Raw genomic sequence first — 21,177 nt, 5'->3', positions numbered from 1 at the left:
ACATAAATAAAGTAGGCACATATAGTTGGGGTTCAACTGTTTTGTCCCATCTATATAGTTCGTTGTGTAAAAATGCCAAAAGAAATACTCATACGTTTGATTCTTTCGCCTATTTGCTACAAGCATGGGGTTGATCAAGAATGTCATCACTCACCCCGGTCAAAGAGAAGTCATTCACATTCCCCTATGCAACAAAATATGTTTATCTTAAATCTTCTAGTTTGTTAGACTTTATACTAAAACTAACTGTAACTAATATATTTCCAATCTTTTCGATCTAAGTGGTCGAATAAGGGGATGAACTACAATAGGTGTCTCAAACATGCTGTAGTAGTCTATCACAATCTTTTAGACCACATTGGACCAGACGATGTATTACTACTAAACAACCCTACTTTTGATTTTAAAAAATTATTCAATTACGTATCCTCCAATCATGTCAAATTCTTATACAATTTATCTGGAGACTGTATCTCGGTCTTGATCATCAGGTTATCCATGATGATGTTGCAGTTTGGACAACAAAAAGACCAATCATCCGATTCACTATTATGGAGATGCACTAGAGTGACCGTGTAAAACTGCAGTTCGACATGCAACAACAAATTCCAGAACCTCCGACGTGTTTGAGAGATTGTTATCAATAAAGAGTCGAAGGCCAACGGGATTATTTCGATTGGAGAGACTTCGCAAAAGGATGTGTCGCCATTGAAGGAATCGACGACAACACACTTAAACGAATCAATCACACATGGTGCTAGACCAACTCAATATTATATGGCATGGTTTAGGTCGGTTATAACGCCACAGTTTATGTCTGAGCCAATGTATTTGATTGATCCACGCCAACGAGCTTCGTCATCAAACACCCAACAACAAATCCCCGTCCAACAACAATGTTAACCCACCCAAACCCAACAACCAACCTTACACCATCAACCTACCATATACATCCAACCACCAAACACCCAGCCCCACAACCAATTCATGCCACACACCTAAACTTAAAACCAGGAACCAAACCCTAACCACCAATAACCATACATAGTCACCACATCTGTCTATAGCCTGGATGATTCATACGATTCAACCTCATGCCATCATAGCCCCCTACTTATGAACATCCAAATATCCCATCGCCACAACATCCAACCATTGTTTGACTTTAATATACCACTTGAACCATTACTTCATTTCCAAAATGATTCAATGTCCCAATTCGGGCAACCATACCATCGACAAACCACCCAACCACAACGACCCAACTATAACAACATGGGCACCAAACTCAATTACGGCAGCGCCGTTGGCGATAATCCCCCATCTATTGGGGAGAAATTATGAGAAATTTGTCAAATACCGCTGGACCTTCCACCAGACTTTCACACCAGCCATCATTACATCATGTCATCACTCAAAGACCCCAAACACCTCAGGGAAATCATGGGAGATCTCGAAGACAAGATAACGCACCGAGATGTGGAACATGAGGCGTTTCAATCAAGCGAGTAATTGATTTTCTTGTCAATTGTTATGTATTTTAACTTTATATCATAATATTAATAAATATTTTTCATTTACCTATTTATTTATAAGTATAAAATATATTTTTAAAAAAAAAAATTATATACAACATACGCCACATGCAATGACGCATACACATGATATATATAGTAAGTATGCGCCAATTGCATTGGCTTCATTGCATGCATGCACCAATGGTATGGACGCCTATGCTTATTAACAAAATGGATGTGTCAGCCCAACAGATGCATACTTCATGAAAGATGATTATTTCGATAAATATTTTTAAAAAATATTTATTTTAAAATTTTAATTAGAAAAATAGATAATTTAAAAAAAAATCTATTAGGACTTCCCTATTTTGTTCTTTCTTCTTTTTATGAAAAGACACATCACAACAAAACACAAAGGTCTATTAAATAGTTTTATAAGATTTTTTAATAACAAAAATAATGATAATTTTTTTCTGGTATTCAATGAAAACTTTTATAAAGTCATAAATTTTATGATATTCATTCAAATTCCTAAGACTTTTTTTATCATCACGCTTTATATTATATTGTTATTATTTATTTATTTTTTCTTTCTATTATCACACATCATGCTATATTTTTTTATTTCTATTATTTTTTTATTATCATCATATTTATTAATGATTGATTATTGTTGTTTTTCTACAAATTAATCTGACATTTTTAATATAATTTTTTTTAGAACTTCAAGATATATCCAATTTGTTGATTATTTTTTTCTTGAATGATTTTAATTCACATTGAGATATGTTTTTATATTATATTATTATTTAGATTTTATAAATGAATCTTATTTTTTAGGTTTAATACTCGTTTTCATCATGTATTTTTCGATTAAGATTCGGTTTGGCCTCTTAACATAAAAAATATTCATTGTGGTTTCTCAATTATTCAAATAGAGTCACGTTTATCCTTGATGTCAAAGGTGTTAGTCAAAATCAACACAATAGCTTATGTGTTGCTTAGGTGTGATATTAATTACTAAGGTGGAAAAATACTTGATGAGTTGTATGTGCATATTTAATATTATAGCCTATGTAGCATTTCTCTCATTTCTCTTATATTTTCTCTGAGAATGAAAGGAATGAAGAAATAAGGTGTGTTGCTGCAAACAAAGGAACTCTCCAACAAGGTTACAAACGAAGGAACGAATCTCGAAACGAGAGGAAACAAAATGAAAAAGAGGAGGACAAGTGTTTTCTGAATGAAAAGAGGAAGACAAGTCTACTAGCAAGTCTAATTATTCGCCCGTTTTTAATTTAGGATTTACTGGGTTTTGATTTTTTGATCATTTCTAATTTAGGGCTTACTGGATTTTCATTTTACCGGGTTTAACGTGTGAGGTTTAACATAGAATATTTGTTTTAAGGTTTTCTCATGGTTTTAGGGTATATTCTTCTTATTAGGATATTCTCAGGGTTTTAGAAATTTTTATCGGTTTTGATTCTAAATGCTAACATAATTGTATGAATGTGATTATATGATATTGTGTTGGTTTTAGAATTTTGTGTTGGTTTTGATTCTAAATGTTAATATGATTGTATGGATTTGTGCTGGTTCTGATTCTAAATGTTAATTTGTGTTGGTTCGTATTAAGTAATTTTCCTTTTAGATAAATAATGGATGAATTCGTTCGTATTTTTATCCACCATGAAGGTTCATCGTAGATGACGAGTTTACTACTTATGAAGGATTAGCTTAAGATCCGAGATATGATGTAGATAAGGTAATCTATTTTTAGGTGGTAAGGATAATTAAAGACATGTGATATAGGAAAGTTGGAACAATATTGTAAAAGGACCCCACATTTGGTATGTATACTTTGAGTGATTTCACTACTACAAATAATACATTTTACTACAAAACTTTCACCTTACCCACCAATAAATCGAGGTATAATTCTTGGGGACACTACGTTATTTTTTTTCAAAAAAAAATCATTTATTCTCTCAATTATAGTTCATAGCCGAAAGATGAAATAATTCATGATCATGCTTTGAATCCCAACAATTGATGTTTTTATTTTTATTTCTTTAAAAATGACGTCTTTCTTTTTATTTTAATTATTATTTAATTAATAACTTATTCCATCGGTTTTCCAAATAACTGAGGGGTATGATACCCAAATTTAACTATAAAAGGATTCGTTCACTAAGTTTTACCATAAACCCAACTCATATATACAGTTGCTTCATACTTTTAAACATCATTATATGAGATAGATTGTAAGACAGAAAAATTATTTTGTTATGTATTGTTGTTCTTCTAACACCAACATTTAACAAATCATTTTTTCTATTATTGCAATCTATCTCACATAATAGTGTTGTTGTTGTTGTTCTCATTATCGTTGTTATTGTTGTTGTTGTTGTTGTTTCTACGTCTTTTCAATGATGAATGGTAAAAGAAAACATTGTTATATTTTGGAATAACTTCTCAATGTTGTCAGTCAAAGAAAATATGCTATAATATATTTCTTTCCTCGGTTGACAATATTGAGAAATTTATTCCTAATTATATTGCAATGTTGTTGTCTCACAAAATAATATCTTAAAAAATTTGTTTATAATATAGTCCTTTGTTTGATTATTGAAACACACAAAGAAATTGATGAATGGTAAAAAATTGAAAAATGAAATAATAAATGTTACATTTAATTTTTTTCCATTCACCATTTTTTTGTAATAAAAGTAATATATTATCTCGCTGGATTTAGACACCGAGAGAAAAACCCATATTTTATTTATTTTTTATTTAAAAAGAAAAAACCTATTATTTCGTTTTTTTATCACAAGCGAAAAGTAAAATAAGATATTTTATTGTGTTTCCATGTCATTGTAAATACATCTTTGCTGTCCATTTATTGAGTATTAACGCTCTAGACATTGATAACACATTAATCCACAAGAAACATTAGTGATCCGTGTGAAACCGTCACGACAACCTTTCAAAATGCTAATATCACACTATATATCTGAATCACAAACTTTATGAATATCAAATATTGATAAGAGCAAAAAATAATATTGATTGAAGGTTTGTGTTCTTTATATAATCTTTTGTCTTTATACATGATATATTAGGTTCTTGTCTAACATTTGTTAATTTTATATCTCATAAATAAATGAATGAGAAGCCACTGAGAACATATTGCAATATACATATATGCTATAATCTTCCAGCATTTGATCTTTACCAAGATTCACAAGGATGAAAATGAAAATGTTTTAGGATTCTTCTTCAAAATTGTACTTATAGATTTAAAAAATATATATATAAAATTATGAAAATTTATATTTCAATAAAAATTTGTAAACAAATATATATATATATATATATATATATATATATATATATATATATATATATCACCTCGATTATTTGTATAATCGATAGATGCAGTTATGTGTTTTTATATATGAAATTATGTACTTAAGGGGATAAATGTTGGACCAAATGCCTAAGCTATGTTCAACATTTTAAACTAGAATTGAAAGATAATATAAAATAGATGATAAATCATAAAGCAATAAAAGAACACAAGTACATGTTATTCTAGTTCAGTGCAACATCAACTACGTCCGGGGGCTTCCAATCCAAGAAAGGAAATACACTCTTCAATAGAATTAGTACAAAGCGTCTTAGATAAAAAAACCTATTGTTAAGTATCTCTGTTCTTAATTCTACCCATGTATTTCTATTTAGGACTCCTCTAAATATGAGACCATTTTCACTTTCTCTCAATCACTAACCCTAGTGATCAATACAATAGTCAGAATATTGATTGTTGAGTTACTACTCAACTAACAAACTAAACTCTGCGCCTTTGGATATGACTGCACGGTGCTAGAGTGGTTCACAAACAATAATATAAATAAAAGACTCAAAATAGAAACCCTAACACATGAATCTTCAATACTTGCACACCCTTCAAACGTTAGATTTGAGTCTCCTTAAATAGCAATGCAACTTTTTGGCTTTTTGAAGGTGTGAAAAACACAAGAAAATGGGGGGTTTGAACTGGGTTTTAAAAAACAAAAGTTTTTTACCAACTCAAGAATACCACACAAATACTAAGAAGAAAGAGATAAAACACACAAGTATTTTTATCCCGATTCACTTGAAACTTAAAGCTACTCCAGGCCACCTGCCAAGGTGATTTCTCCTTATACACAAGGACTTAATCCACTATAATCAACTGATTACAAAAATCATAAAGAGTTCTTTGTCTTCTCAAGGATCCGACTATACCATAGTCTCCTTAAGGAATCACAAATAACAAGTTTGAACAAAGGTTTTGTGTTTACAGGTTGCTTATACACAAACATATTTTACATAAATGAAATAAAAACACTTAAATAAAAGTATGCACAAAGTTTAGAGATTTTTCACGTAGAAAACAATCTTGTAAAATTGTTGTAGTGGTCTTTTCTTCAAGTCTCCAAGTCCTCTTTATATATCATGAAAAAGGAATCGTTGGAGGGAAAATCCGGAATAATCAAAATGTAGTTGTCCACTAACGGATTAGTGATAGGTGTAAAGAATATTACTGTCCTTTTCCCATGATATTAGGTAGTGGAAGGAATTTTGATTTGTACCGTGTATTATTTGATCACTTACCCATTTTGATCTTATCTTCAAGTTCACTGACTTCTGATGAATAATTGATGAAGCATGAAATAAAGAAACACACGGCTGAATTCAAAAACTTCAGAATCTTCAGTCAGAACCTTGACAACGTAAGCAGTTTGGCTTGAGATCTTCAGAATCTTCAGACTCTTCAGTAAAAACCTTGATAACCTCAACGTCTGGCTTAAGATCTCCATAATCTTCAACTAAGTGACAAAACTTCAGAAGCTTGCCATTCTTCAGAAGTTTGATGATCAGAATCACGTCCAAAAGCATAAGTGGAGAGAACATTGCAACAACAACATAACGTCTATTCAGTAACTTCTCAGGAGTGAATCAACATATAAGTAGAAAGGATATTACAACAACAACTTTACATCTTTCAGAACTTCTCATAAGTGATTAGCGCATAAGTGGAATTCAGAACAAATGTTCAGAAATTGATGACGATAGATGTCATAAACTCATAATCAGAACTGGCTATTAAAGCAACACAATAAAAAACCATTAGGGTAACAAAATTGTTCTCACACAAATACAACATTTTTATCATCAAAACTCAAGGTATAAATGCATAACCAAATAATGTTCTAACAATCTCCCCATTTTTGATGATGACAAAACCATGTATTTTGATGAACAATTTTGTACAAGGTAATAATAGAAAGATACATCTTACAAAAGCACAAAGCTCCCCATGAGATGTATAATCCTATAAAGATTAAATAGAAATGAAAGAGAACTTTCCTAATTAACCTTTTTGAAGTACCAAAATGATCTTCCATCAGAATCTGGTTTGTCTTCAAAAGTTGCTTGAACTTATCCAGAGCACTGGTTGTCAAAATCAATATTCTGATGAACTTCACTTCAGAAGCTTGGTTGAACTCTTTTGAAGAAGCTTTAGAGCCTGGTTCTCTTTGAAAGATATTTTAGAGCCTGGTTACGAATTCTTCTTAAAGAGCTTCAGAGCCTTGTTATAAACTTCAGGACCTGGTTGAATCAATTCTGATTAACATGGATCGGTTCAGGACCTGCAAGTAAAGCGAAATGAACCAAATCTCCATGTGGTGTGACTTCATCTTCACCAACCACTTCACAGTCTTGAATCCTTGTTGGGAGTACTCTAGTTATTTGAGGTCTTTGGCTTGTACTAACCACACCATCTCGATTATCTGCTTTGACTTTGACTTTATTATCATCTTCGACTTCAATTGTTGTTGGAGTGTCATTGACTGGAATTTCTTTGTGCTCACTACTTTCTTCATCAACTTCATAGCCCATTAATGAATTGTTAGTCACCTCACCTGAATTCCAATCCTAGGAAGAATTCTTATCAATCATAATGTCTCGACTCATTGTGGTATTATTTTTCATTAGATTGAATAGCTTGTATGCTTCTCTCTTATGATATCCTACCAGAATCATAGGTTCACTCTTATCATCAAGCTTCCTCCTCCTAACATCATGAATATAATTGTAGAAAATAAAGTCAAACACCTTCAGGTGACTCACTGGTGGTCGTTTTCACTCCAAACATCTTCTGGAACCTTGTTTTTCAACTTCTTGGTAGGGCATATATTAAGAATATAAAAAACCGTGGGGGGAAATTTCACCCAATAAGGACTTTGGAAAATTCTTCTACTTCAACATGCATCTCGCCACATCCAATATGGTCATGTTTCTTTTTTCTTCTATTCCATTATGTTGAGGCGTGTAAGGAGCAATTACCTCATGATTAATACCATGTTCTGCATAAAACGTCTCAAATATATTGGATGTGTATTCTCCACCTCCATTTGTTCGTAGAACCTTGGTTTTCTTTTCACTCTAGTTTTAGACAAGCATCTTGAATCTCTTAAATATTTCAAATACTTAGGTCTTTCGCTTAGTCACATAGATCCAAATATTTTGACTATACTCATCGACAAATGAGACAAAATACCTGTTTCTGCCGATCGTATGATCTTCAAACGGGCCACATACATCTGGATATACTACATCTAGTATACAAGAGGACCTCATTGGCATAGTTAAAACAATAGACTTTCTATATTGCTTCCCTACTAAGCAACCTTCATAGAGTTTGTCGGACATCTCAAGACTTGGTATACCAGTTACAATATCTTAAGTAATTAGTTGATTGAGTGATATAAAATTCAGATGGCCAAGTCTTAAATGCCACAACCATTTATTCTTGTGGTTGACAACTATTTTTAGGCATTGTACCTCAGCCAAATTGATCATGGTCTTAAATGTCCTATTCTTTGACATATGATATTTTAAGACCATATTATTCTGATTGTTAAATAGTTCCAAGGCTCAATCTTTCATAATCATTGAGAAACTTGTTTCCACAGCCAATTCAGTGTCTACATCTCCTCTTGTGCTAAATTCTTTGTCTTCCAATGCCAATGGTAAGCCTCATTCTTTGTGGATCCTTGATACAGGAGCTACAGATCATATATCCTTTAATCTTTCAGCCTTTACTAGTTATCACAATATTGTTCCTATATCTGTCACTCTACCCAATGGTTCTCAATTGTCTGCTTCAATTTATGGTTATGACAAACTTACACCATCTCTAACACTGCACAATGTCCTTTACATTCCTTCTTTCAATGTCAATCTTATCTCTGTAGCAAAATTGTCTCAAAGCAACGATAACGTGATCAAAGTGAGAGGTCAATGTACGTATTACCTTCTCAACCATTATATTATCAGTTAGGTTTTCACCACAACCTTTCATGATATGAAGAAACTTTTGCACCTTCGAGACATAGCCTGCAATCTTTTCTTCTTCTCTTATATGTAGTAATTCATACTACCTTCGTAACATCTACAATGTAACGACTTTAACCTTCTCACCTCCTTCGTAATACTTGATAAAAATATCCCTTGCCTCCTTCGTTGATTAAGCATAAGAAATCCGATCAAAGTTCTTTGCATCTACCATCAATTGAATATAAAACACAACCTTGCAATCTTTTTTCTTGGCCTCCCTGTTCGCGTCTCTCTGAGCATTAATTGCAATCTCAGTAAGATCAGGGGCGCCGTTAGTAACCACTTCTAGGGTTTCATGAAACCCAAACAGAGATTGCATCTGTTTTCTCCATCGAATCCAATTCTTTTCGTCAAGAATTAGAAGAAAATTCGTAATGCCATTATTATCATTCATCTTTGCAACAAACACGATTAATAACCCACAATCCCGGAGACATGATCGCCGACATGTGATTCTTGAAAACACGATCAAGAAACTAACCGGAGCTCTAGTTACCAATTAGTTAGTGCTAATGCACTTTGATGTCGAAGGAATGAGAAAGAGAGAGATAAAGAGAGAGTAAAAGAGAAGTGATTTTATTATTAAGATTGATATTGAAACTAAATTATAATATGTATTTTATATACAACTAGGTGACTTGAATACTAAGTAACTAATATAACAAACCCTAAACCTAACTTGGGCTTGAGCCATAACTTAAATTATATCACAACAATTATCACTATCTAGGGTATGGCCATCTTTAATAGTTATCATCATCAAAAACATGTTCTATAATTTGCAAAAGAAGGTTCCACATAGTACCGTTCTGGTCTAGACCAAGAGATAATACATCTAGTTTCAACAACTTATATTACATAGTAGTGGCCTAATCACCAAAATTGTTAATTTACCCCAGAGACATTGCGACAGTAAGCGACATTCGTAAGTGAAGGGTGAATCAAGGACATTGACTCCACAAAATGGGCATACCCTATTATTGCATCAGATTGAGGTCTCCCAAGTTCCCAAGAGTTGTTGGACCAGATAGATAGTCATGCCTACTAACGTCATCCCCTTGGGACAGATGTTCGCAAAGAATGTTCTAATAGTTTTAAATCTTAAGAAGGACCTTCTCTAAAAATACACCTGATCAGAGTTGACAGGACTTCGAAGACTGATAAATCATACTTCAAGGTATCTACTAATATATGTCCTTAAAGATACAGGTAAACAACGTAAGATTGGTCATCAAAAAGTATATAACCTCACTATAAAAAATGGATATCAAACTTATATACACACGATTTTAATCTAAAATCTCACTATTAGTATCGTCACTAACTTAAGCGTCAAAATATTTATAAATACATTTTCATTATCAACACGTAATATAATATATTTCATAGACAACACATACATACCTTAATTTTTAAAACTGAATTAAAAATACTCAGAACTTTTAGTGTTATGAAATGTTTGAAAAGTTCAAAAATTATGTATTTTTAGATTTTTTAAAAATGAAATGTATTTTCAATTTTAGATATTGCAAAAGGAAATTGTATGTAAATAAATAAATTTGGATATTTTTAATCTTAAATATAGATACATTATTTTTTTTTAAAATATTGCATTGTTAATACTTCTAATACTTAATACTTAATTTGTATGTCGCATATTTTAAAATTTTGAAGAAAAAAAAACAATAATTTTTTGTATCCTAAAACAATAAAAATAGAATGGTATAAAAATTGTCCTGTTACTCCTTCTTAGTTGATAATTAAAAGATGAATATTAACGTATTAGATTTAACATGAATAGGATGACATGTTTGGTGAAGGGTATAACGACGTTCGTCATCTCCCGTAAGCTTGTAGTCATTGTTTTAATTTTCACACCACAAGAGCTTTGTTAATGGGAAACGAATATTTCTTTGAAAAACAAGGTAGGAATTAAAGTAAAAACGCGTTACAGAAAGACTCCATTAGTTGTATTTTATTTTAGTGGAGTGGTACTTTTCGAAACTTTTGCTAGTTAATTCTATTTCTTTGACCATGATTTCCACAAATCTCTTCAATCACGGGATCATGCGCGGGTTAGATTACAACCAGACGATTCTAATTTAAGTTTTATGACCGTTGGATCAAGATCATGATTAATGTAATAACCCTGTGATTTCTGTGAAAATGTGATTGCATAAAGCTCTCTTTTTGATATTTCTGTTCATTTTTTCTCTCTCTCTCTGTATTGTAACTTGAGTTGCATAATTAATCACACTGTTTTGTTCTTTGTTCCTTTCTGACAAGACACCACAAGAAAACACAAACGAAGTACGAGGAAAAGAGAAAATTCTTGAGATCGATGGAGGTATTAATTGTTTATGAGTGGTGTATTAATTAGTATATGTCTCTTACTATCTATTAGAACTAACTTATGCATGTTATGTGAATGCGTATAGACTCCATCGGATGTAAATTCGTTTGAACTGCTTGAACTGAATCCGGTAAGTTTCAAAACTTGTGACTTAATTCATTGCACTTAAATTGCTTTTCATGATTTTGCACGTATTTGAATCAAAAGCACAACATAATTTTGTCTTAAGATACATGTATTCATTATTAACCATGGCTTTCGCACTCTTTTTCAACTAAAAAAACAGAATTGGATTCGACATGGCTGATTTTATAGAGATTTTCTCAATAAACACCCCTATAACACATGCTGAATGGTTTTGATGATTTTGATTTTCTGTTTCTTATAAAAAGAACCAGCAGGTGCGTACCCAGAATGTATCAGCCGGAGTTCGTAGGATCTTTGATGAGGTGTGTTCATACCTTTGGATATTTTGTTGTTGAGTTGGTTGGAAATTAATATTTGTAGCATACATAATTGGTCTTTATCATGATTAAATTATGGTTAAATTGAGTCTCATAAATAGAACAACCGATTTATGAGTCTCATAAATAGAACTATAAATTAATATTTGAACCAACATTAATGATAGTATTTCTGGATTTTTTGCAGGCAAACAGAACAACTGATGTTGTCCTGCATAATGATTTTAGCTGGACGTCTTTTATATCTTTTGCAGCGGGGAGTATGCGTGATCTTCCTCCAAAACATTACGGATTCTTACTACTGTTATTCGGTGGCATCCTAAGTTACCTCACAAAAACCTGCGCCCCACTATTTGATACCTTTCAAGCTGAAAAAACCACAAACACCCCAGAGTCTCTGTTAACCTTAGAGGGAGCATTTTATGCTTTCTTTCCTCAGGTAGCACATATCACCGGTTTCATAATGTGCTGGATTATAACTTTTATCCTCATTTTGCCGCTACGATTTGCACCACAAATATTTTCTGGGCTTCTTTGGCTTTGTTCAACAATCATTTACTTTGTTGAGCTGGTGCAAAAGACTTCCGCTTCAGGGCTTCACGTGGCTTTCGGAGACTCGTTCAAGCTGCATGTGTTTTGGTTTGTAATTGCACAGGCGTTTGGGTTTTCTTTTATTATTGGGTTAATGGTATTCCTAATTGTTTACTTGAGTTGGAAGTTCTTTCATAATGGCCACACTAGGGCTGCGGAAGTTGGTTTAAATGATGTGTTGTCCTTAGCCATTTAAAGCATGTTTGGTGATTAATGTGTTTGTGTTTTCCATTATCATCTAAACATTGTGTGTAGTGTGTGTAGCGGTTGATGATTGGATACTAGCCACTATTTGTAGTTGATGACTTGATATATTGAATTTAAGGACCCTTAAATGAATATAGAATTTCGAATTTCTCCATCCCTTTGTTTAATTTGAATGTCATTGATTATTATTTCTGTTTTAAATTTTATGAATTTTTCCTCATATTGAAATAAATAATTCAAATTAATCTCTAAACTTCTTAGAATCAATTTCTCCTCAGTTTTCAAAAAATTCAAATTTATTGCGATTTAGAATCAGTTTCATAACCCTCAAATTTAACCCCATCAAGGCTCACTGATCATCACATAAACCTTACCTCCAATGCTTCCTTTATCAATGTGCGACCTTACTGATACCGGGCATGCACAAAAAACTGAGATTCAACAACAAGTTGCAAAGCTGTTGAACACTGGTTAGATTAAACCAAGCACACGTCCTTTCTCTTCCCAGGTGTTCATACAAAAGAAGAAGAATGATTCTTGGCGTATGTGCGCCGACTATCGATTTCCCTTGCCAACTATTAATGAACTGCTTGATGAACTTGGTAAGGCCGAAGTGTTCTCAAAATTGGAGTTAACCTCTGGATTCCATCAAATAAGGGTAGCTCCCGAGGATATTCCAAAAATGGCTTTCAAAAGCCATAATGGCCACTACTAGTGATGTCCTTCGGACTCTCTAACATCCTAGCTACGTTTCAGACTACCATGAACAAAACATTTTGGGCATTGCTACGAAGGACGGTCATCATCTTCTTCGATGACATATTGGTGTTTAGCCCCATAGTGGAAGTACATTTATCCTCAAATTGATGGTCAAACCAAAGTCACCAACAGGACCATGGAATAATACCTACATCATTGGTCCATGCCAAGCTAAGCAGTTGGTTTCGTTTCTTACCCTTGGCAGAATACCATTATAACATATCTTATCACACTGATGCGCGTCTTACTCCCTTTTAGGTTATGTTTGTCAAGCCTCCTCCCTCAATACCTTCATACACTTTTGGATCCTCTTCTATGGATGCTTCTGATTTGCTGATGGCTAATAGAGAAGCTATTTTAAAATTTCTTCGACAAAATTTGGAGAAGGCTCAGAAATGTATGAAGCTAACTGTTGATGCACATAGACGTATAGTAGAATTTTGGACTAAAATTTAGGCCTCTAAATAAACGGTTTACGTAATATATTTTAGGAAAATCAATTTTGTAGTGAGTTGTGTGGTGGCCTAGAGGTAATGTGCTATCTGCTAGTCATAGTTGTTAGGGGGCTTTTTATATTTTGAAAGTCATTTTTTCCAATTCTTTAACCATTATATTATGCTTTAACAAATTAGTCTCTTACCATTTTTTCCTATTCTTTAACCATTATTATGGTTTAACAATAAATTTAGTATTAGATTTGCATTTTCATCAATGGCATAGGCTATTGATCTAATAATAAATTTGTGATATAATTAATTTTTTATTTTAAATTTCATAAATACTTTTTTAAAATAAAAAATATAATTAATATCAAATAGTTTTATCCATGTTTTATTTTTTGTTTGAGGAAATTATGTGTAATTTTAACATTATCAATTTTTGTTTGATCTTCAAAAAATTTAACTAAGATCTATTGTTTTCACACAAATTAAAATAAATATTTTTAATAAATAATTTTAAATTAAAATTTTAAAATAGTACTCACATTTTAATTTAATTTTTAAAATATATAAATATAATAATAAGAAATTATATTTATTATATAACTCATAAAATACATAAAATTAATGAGTCTAATTCACGCTATTAAAATATTAAAAAGTAATATGATAAATTTTTATTTTATTTAAGGATTAAATTGATAAATTTTTGGTATATTAAAAATTAATATAAATTTTAGTAATATATATTTTTATTTAACATCTTGTCTTAAACCTCCAAATTTGTTGGATCGGCTTTGAGGAACGAGACTTTGTGTATGTGAAGTTGCAGCTCTATCGTCAATCATCTCTAACAAGTGTTAAATACAATAAGCTCTGCAAGTGGTACTACCGGTCATTCATTTCCAATCATTGTGCGGTTTGGCAAGGTCTCTTATAAATTAGAACTCCCTTCATATTCAAAGATACACAATGTTTTTCACTATTCGATACTAAGACCCCACATCGAGCATGCTCCACTTACTATTGACGAGTTACCTTTTGACGCGGTTTACAATCATCCAGTGGTCACCCCTCTAGCGATACTGGCCACAAGAGAGGAACTGGTTGATGGAGCAATTCAACACCAAGCTTAGTGCAATGGTTGCCTTAGTGCAATGGTAGGGACTTTCTCCTAACGACAAATTATGGAATCTTGGCAGAAGTTGACTTTAATTTCCAATATTGAGGATTTTTGAATTGTAATTCCTTATATCGAAATAGGTTGTTCGATAGGAACAAGAAAATGTCGAACCACCTAGTGTGTTAAGTTGTTTTAATGTGTCGAACTGTCGAAGCATGTTGCTTCACACAAAATTTCGACTTACGCCTATTTAAGTAGTGTTAGTTATTTTGGGTTTTTATAGTTATGGGTTTTGGCTTGACGTCCAAGTTAACCTAAATCTATAAATAGATGGAGTAACCCTTATTTTTGTAATGAAGTGAATAGAGTATTCATAACATTGTATTCACAGTATTTTGCAGTTGTAAAGTGAATAAGAAATTTTCCACAGTTTGTGGGCAGAGAGAAATTCTGCAGAATTTTATTACTCTTCTCCTTCATCGTTCGTTACACTCTTTCTTTCTCCATTGTTCTTTCTTTTCATTGTTATTGTGTGTGTGATAACAATCTTGTTCATCAATATTGATTAAAATTCTCCATAGATTTCGGGGGATTTTCAACATCTGGTATCAAGAGTTCCGATTTAATCGATTCGTGGGAAGAAAATCACCATGGCAACAAATCATCCAAACGGGCATTTTCCAGCAAATCTTCTGATTCTCAAGAACAACAATTATGAGAATTGGTGCAAGCAGATAAATGTTGTGTTCTGTTATCAAGATCTTTGGGATCTTGTGAAGGAACGAGTAGCAACGCTTGTAGAAGTCGCGACGAATCAAGAAAAGGTTGCACATAAAGAATTGAAGAAGAAAGATTAGTAAGCTCTCTTTATAATTCATTAATGTGTTGATGTAGATAACTTTGAAAAGGTTAGTGATGCATAGTCAGCGAAAAAAGCATAGGAAATTTTGGAGAAATCGTTTGAAGGCGCAGAGAAAGTGAAAGAGGTAAGGTTACAAACTCACAAAAGGACGTATGAATTGCTTCATATGGAAGACAATGAAAGCATAACTAATTTTTTCACCAAGGTTACGAAGCTGGTGAATCAAATGAAGGTATGTGGAGAAGTGTTGACATCAAGATCTGTTGTTGGAAAGATCTTGAGGTCGTTGGCTCCAAAGTTCGACCATGTGGTAGTAGCCATAGAAGAGTCGAAAGATTTCTCAAAATTGACAAAGGAAGAGTGATATGGCTTTACAGGCTCAATCAGCAAAAGAAAGAAAAGGAAAAGGAAGATGAAATGGCTACAAAGACAGATGAGGTTACAACAATTCGTCTGGTTGAAATCAGCAAGAAGGAAACTTGTCGAATCAGAGAAAACCCTGGAACCAAGGCAACCAAAGAGGTGGTGTTGCAGGTAGAGGAAGAGGTTGTGGTCAAAAGCCATACAAGAGTCACATTCAGTGTTACAATTGTCAAAGGTATGGTCATTATTCTAGTGACTATCCAGAAAAGCAGAAGAATCAAGAAACTTATGCAAAACTGGCGAAACCTGAAGAAGAAGAGACGTTGTTGATGGTTAAAACAAAAGATGAAGAGAGATTCAAGGACCAGTGACACTTGGACTCAGGATCCTCATCACACATGTCTGGAAGGAAAAATTGGTTTGTCAACATAAAGCCCTCAATGAAGAACATGGTGATATTTGCAAATGATAACACTCTAGCAGCTGAAGGTGTTGGTGATGTTATGATTATGAGGAAAGATGGCAAAAGATCAGTAATTTCAAATGTGTTGTATATATCGGGCTTGAAGAGTAATTTGCTCAGCATAGGGCAGTTAGTCGAAAAGAACTACAGAGTGTCGATCGAAGACAAGATGATGAGAGTTCTCGACTCAAATGGAAGGTTGATCTTGAAGGCTCCAATGTCTCAGAATAGAACCTTCAAGATTGAACTAAATGTGATGGAGCATAAGTGCATTACAATAGCAGCCAGTAAAGATGAATGGATATTGAATTATAGACTTGGACATCTCAATTTCAAAGACATCAGAGATTTGAAGAGAAGAAATATGGTTTTAGGATTACTAGAAATTGACATTCCAAACGAAGTGTGTGAAGAATGTGTGCAGCCGAAGCAGCATAAGAACAACTTCAGTAAGGATGCAGGAAGCATGTCGAAGGGAATTCTTGAAGTCATATACTCTGATGTACGTAGCCCTCTCCAGGTGGATTCGATTGGAGGTAACAAATACTTTGTTACATTCATAGATGATTTCAGACGAAATTATGGTCTTACTTGATCAAGAAGAAAAGTGAAGTGATCGAGGTATTTGTCAAGTTTAAATTTATGGTCGAAAGACAAAGCGGTCGAAAGATCAAGATTTTGAGAGACGGTGGTGGTGGAGAATATGTGTCGAAAGATTTCGATTTATTATGTGTGAAAGAAGGGACTGTGCATGGGGTGGTGCCACCCTACACTCCACAGCAGAATGGAGTCGTAGAAAGGAAGAATAGAACCATCGTGAATATGGTTAGAAGTATGTTGAAAGGAAATCATCTACCCGAAGAATTATGGGGAAAAGTTGTGTTGACTCCGACATATATCCTAAACAGATATCTGACGAAGATGCTAGACGGAATCACGCCAGAAGAATGTTGGTCTGGTGTCAAGCCTAGCTTGAGTCATCTAAGGGTGTTTGGATCTATAACACATAGACATGTGCCAGATCAGTTGAGAAGAAAACTTGATGACAAGTCGAGTCAGATGATCCTGATAGGATATCATTCGACTAGAGGATACAAGTTGTTCGACCCAGTGAATAAGCAAGTGGTGACCAGTAGGGACATGATCATAGATAAGCTTAAGGAGTGGGATTGGACTGAGAATATCAAGAAATATTGAGTGAGAATATTTTATGATGAACCAGCTAGTGAAGTCGAAAGAGAAGTTCGTCAGGAAGAAGTCAGAGGTGAAGCAGGCCTAAGCAGACCTCAAAGAATAAGACATATGTCTGCAAGGTTGCAAGAATGTATGATTACATCAGATGATGTGGTCGATGAAGAAGGTGAGCTGGTACATTATGATTTCTACACAGATGTCGAACTTATCGATGCAGCTGAGACATTTCGAAGTGGATGAAAGCAATAAACGAAGAACTGAAGTCAATCGAAGTCAACAACACCTGGTCGCTTGTCAAATTTCCCCAAGACAAGAAGGAAATCAATGTGAAGTGGGTATACAAGGTGAAGTTGAATCCCAGAGGAGAAGTGACTCGACACAAGATGAGGCTTGTGGCAAAATGATTTCTTCAGAAAGAAGGAATCAACTTTGATGAAGTTTTTGCACCTGTTGTTAGGATCGAAACAAACAGGTTGATTTTTGGTCTAACAAACATGAGCAACTGACAGATGTGTCAGATGGATGTGAAATATGAATTCCTTAATGTCCCCTTAGAAGAAGAAGTTTATGTTGCCCAACTAGTTGGTTTTGTGAAAAATGGCGAAGAAAGAAAGGTGTACAGGCTACATAAAGCCATGTACGGACTTAAACAAGCTCCAAGAGCTTGGAACAAGAAGATAGATTGCTTTCTAAGGGAAAAGGAATTTGTGAAGTGCACAAGTGAATATGGAGTATATGTAAGAAAAAGAAAGAGTGAATTGCTTATACTATGTCTCTATGTCGATGACTTGTTGATAATAGGTAGTTGCAAGAAGGAGATCAAAGACTTTAAAGGTGATCTCAACAAGGAATTCAAAATATCAGATTTTGGTGACATTTCATACTTCCTTGGCATCGAATTCTACAAGAGCGGTAGAGGTTTGATGATGCACCAAAAAAGGTATGCAGGAAAAATACTCAAGAGATTTGAGATGCAAGATTGCAACTCAACTTAGACTCAAGCTGAGCCCAGATTACAACTGTCGAAATATTCAGATGAAGATGATGTCGACCCAACCCAATGAAGAATACTTATTGGGTCACTTCGATACCTTTATCACACAAGGCCTGACTTAGTATACAATGTAGGTATGGTGAGTAGGTTTACGCAGAAGCCAAAGGTATTATATCTAGCAGTGGCGAAGAGGATACTAAGGTATCTAAAAGAAACTCTCGACTATAGAATTTTGTTTCTTGTAGATGATGAAGGAAAAGAATGCAAATTAGTGGGATACACCGACTCAAGTTGGTGTAGTGATGTTGAGGATCAAAAATCCACAACTGGCTATATGTTTATGCTAGGTGGTGCACTAGTTTCTTGGAGTTCGAGAAAAGAGCCAGTAGTGGCACTATCGTCATGCGAAGCAGAGTACATAGCTACTTCTCTTTGTGTATGCCAAGCAACATGGATGGTGAATTTGGTCGAAGAGATAACAATGAAGAGTCATGGAGTAATTACCATGAAGGTCGATAGCATGTCAGCTATCAATCTGGCGAAGAATCCGATAGCACATGGTCGAAGCAAGCACATCGAGATGAGGTTCCATTATCTTCGAGAGCAAGTAGCAGATGGGAAGATGAATGTGGAACACTGCAGAATTGAGAATCAGATTGCAGACATCATGACAAAGGGAATGCATATCGAAATGTTCAGAAGACTAAGAGCTATAATGAATGTAGATAGCTTAGACACAATGAATTAAGTGGTGTGTTAAATTGTAATTGCTTGTGTCTAAGAAGTTTGCTCGACAAGAATAAGGAAGTGTCGAACCACCTAGTGTGTTAAGTTGTGTTAGTGTGTCAAAGTGTCGAAGCATGTTGCTTCACACTAAATTTTGACTTAGGCCTATTTTAGTAGTGTTAGCTATTTTGGGCTTTGGCTTGAGGTCCAAGTTAACCTAAATTTATAAATAGAGGGAGTGACCCTTATTTTTGTAATGAAGTGAATAGAGTATTTATAACATTATATTCACATTATTTTACAGTTGCAAAGTGAATGAGAAGTTTTCCACAGTTTGTGGATAGAGAGAAACTCTGCAAAATTTTATTACTCTTCTCCTTCATCGTTCTTTACACTCTTTCTTTCTCCATCGTTCTTTCTTTTCATTGCTACTGTGTGGGTGGTAACAATCTTGTTCATCAAGATTGATTGAAATTCTCCATAGGTTTTGGGGGATTTCCAACAAGGACAAGATTAATTTTGATGAAGAAGATATTGTTATAGAGTTTCTTAACCCATTTGTACGTTTCTACTATATCACACGAATTTTCAAAAATATCTTCAGTTTTTGAAAATGCATCTCAGGAAGCACCCTAACACACACTCAAGTGTGATTATTCAGAGTGATGCCATATTGCTTTGTTTATTTTATTTCGGATTTGCATCTTCGAAACATTTTAAGGAATATCTTATGTATTTATCAGTTCAGTAGAAATTCTAGAGATGCATCTCCGAAAATATCTCGTAGTTATATTTCTGTAAGGTAGATACACCAGTAGCAGATCCAAAAACATTTTTTTTCCAAATTAAAATTAAGATTCATAAAATAAAATTAGGAATACAAAGACGAGTTCAACATAAAATGCAATATTACACTTCAATATTCAAGTGGACGATTGCACATCTTTAGAATATCTTCGACCGATCTTGAAATCGTCGCTTCCAATTCGAGCGAAACTTTTGTTTCAAAACAGAAAAATGTATTTCACACAGCTCTTACATCCACTTGCATCTTTAGCTCAAATTTGCTAAACTAAATCTTTTATCTATTGTCAATCGACGGTAAACGGTACTCGAGCTTCACAATCTACTAATTATCTCCGTCTGATATTTTTTCTTTGATATCTTTGAGGGAGGTGTAGTCGTTAAGCTTAAACGCGCGCCCGAGTGTAGAACTGGTGAATGAGACATTTGTGACATATCATTCAATGTTTAGTTGTGACATTTGAGATATTTTCAGTTTTGTGAAATATAACATAAGAGCACCTTAATTTATAGAAGTCATAGATCAATATGGACCACTCAATGACTCGCTTGCTGATTCCAGAGATATATCTTTGGGACCGCACCCTATTATCTTGTTCTCGGGATGCATCTTTGGAACTTCTCTTGAACCAGTTTCAAAATGGAACCTGTTTTTTCATTTACAAAAAACACAAATGTTGTTATGGGGAAGATCAAGAATACATTAAGACCAAATATGAACAAAGGGTGAAATGCATAACACTTCATTTATATTGAGACACAATTACATACAATTATTTGTCCGGTAAAAGAAGAAATTAAAACGAATCGAAATATATGTTGTCGGCTAAATCTATTGGTGGTGACCCCTGGGACTTTTGTGCATTTG

At 33.7% G+C, this 21,177-nt stretch overlaps 1 protein-coding gene across 1 annotated transcript; it reads left to right on the top strand.

The window, feature by feature from the left end:
• Positions 1 to 10,924: 10,924 nt before the first annotated feature.
• On the top strand, positions 10,925 to 12,735 carry LOC127126670 (uncharacterized). Its single transcript, XM_051055629.1, has 5 exons — positions 10,925 to 11,106; positions 11,253 to 11,313; positions 11,405 to 11,449; positions 11,712 to 11,768; positions 11,971 to 12,735. The coding sequence occupies exons 2-5, from the start codon at positions 11,308 to 11,310 to the stop codon at positions 12,568 to 12,570; spliced, it is 708 nt and encodes a 235-aa protein (XP_050911586.1). The 5' UTR covers positions 10,925 to 11,106; positions 11,253 to 11,307; the 3' UTR covers positions 12,571 to 12,735.
• The last annotated feature ends 8,442 nt before the right edge of the window (positions 12,736 to 21,177 follow it).

The sequence above is a fragment of the Lathyrus oleraceus genome, chromosome 3, assembly GCF_024323335.1.
Source record: "Lathyrus oleraceus cultivar Zhongwan6 chromosome 3, CAAS_Psat_ZW6_1.0, whole genome shotgun sequence".
Classification (NCBI taxonomy): domain Eukaryota; kingdom Viridiplantae; phylum Streptophyta; class Magnoliopsida; order Fabales; family Fabaceae; genus Lathyrus; species Lathyrus oleraceus.
This window is presented reverse-complemented; position numbering and strand designations above follow the sequence as displayed.

Bases quoted from the DNA above. Each gene is read 5' to 3' on its own strand.
- LOC127126670 (XM_051055629.1), top strand. The intron at 11,450-11,711 runs GTAAGTTTCAAA...TCTTATAAAAAG, and splicing joins AACTGCTTGAACTGAATCCG to AACCAGCAGGTGCGTACCCA. The intron at 11,769-11,970 runs GTGTGTTCATAC...GATTTTTTGCAG, and splicing joins TTCGTAGGATCTTTGATGAG to GCAAACAGAACAACTGATGT.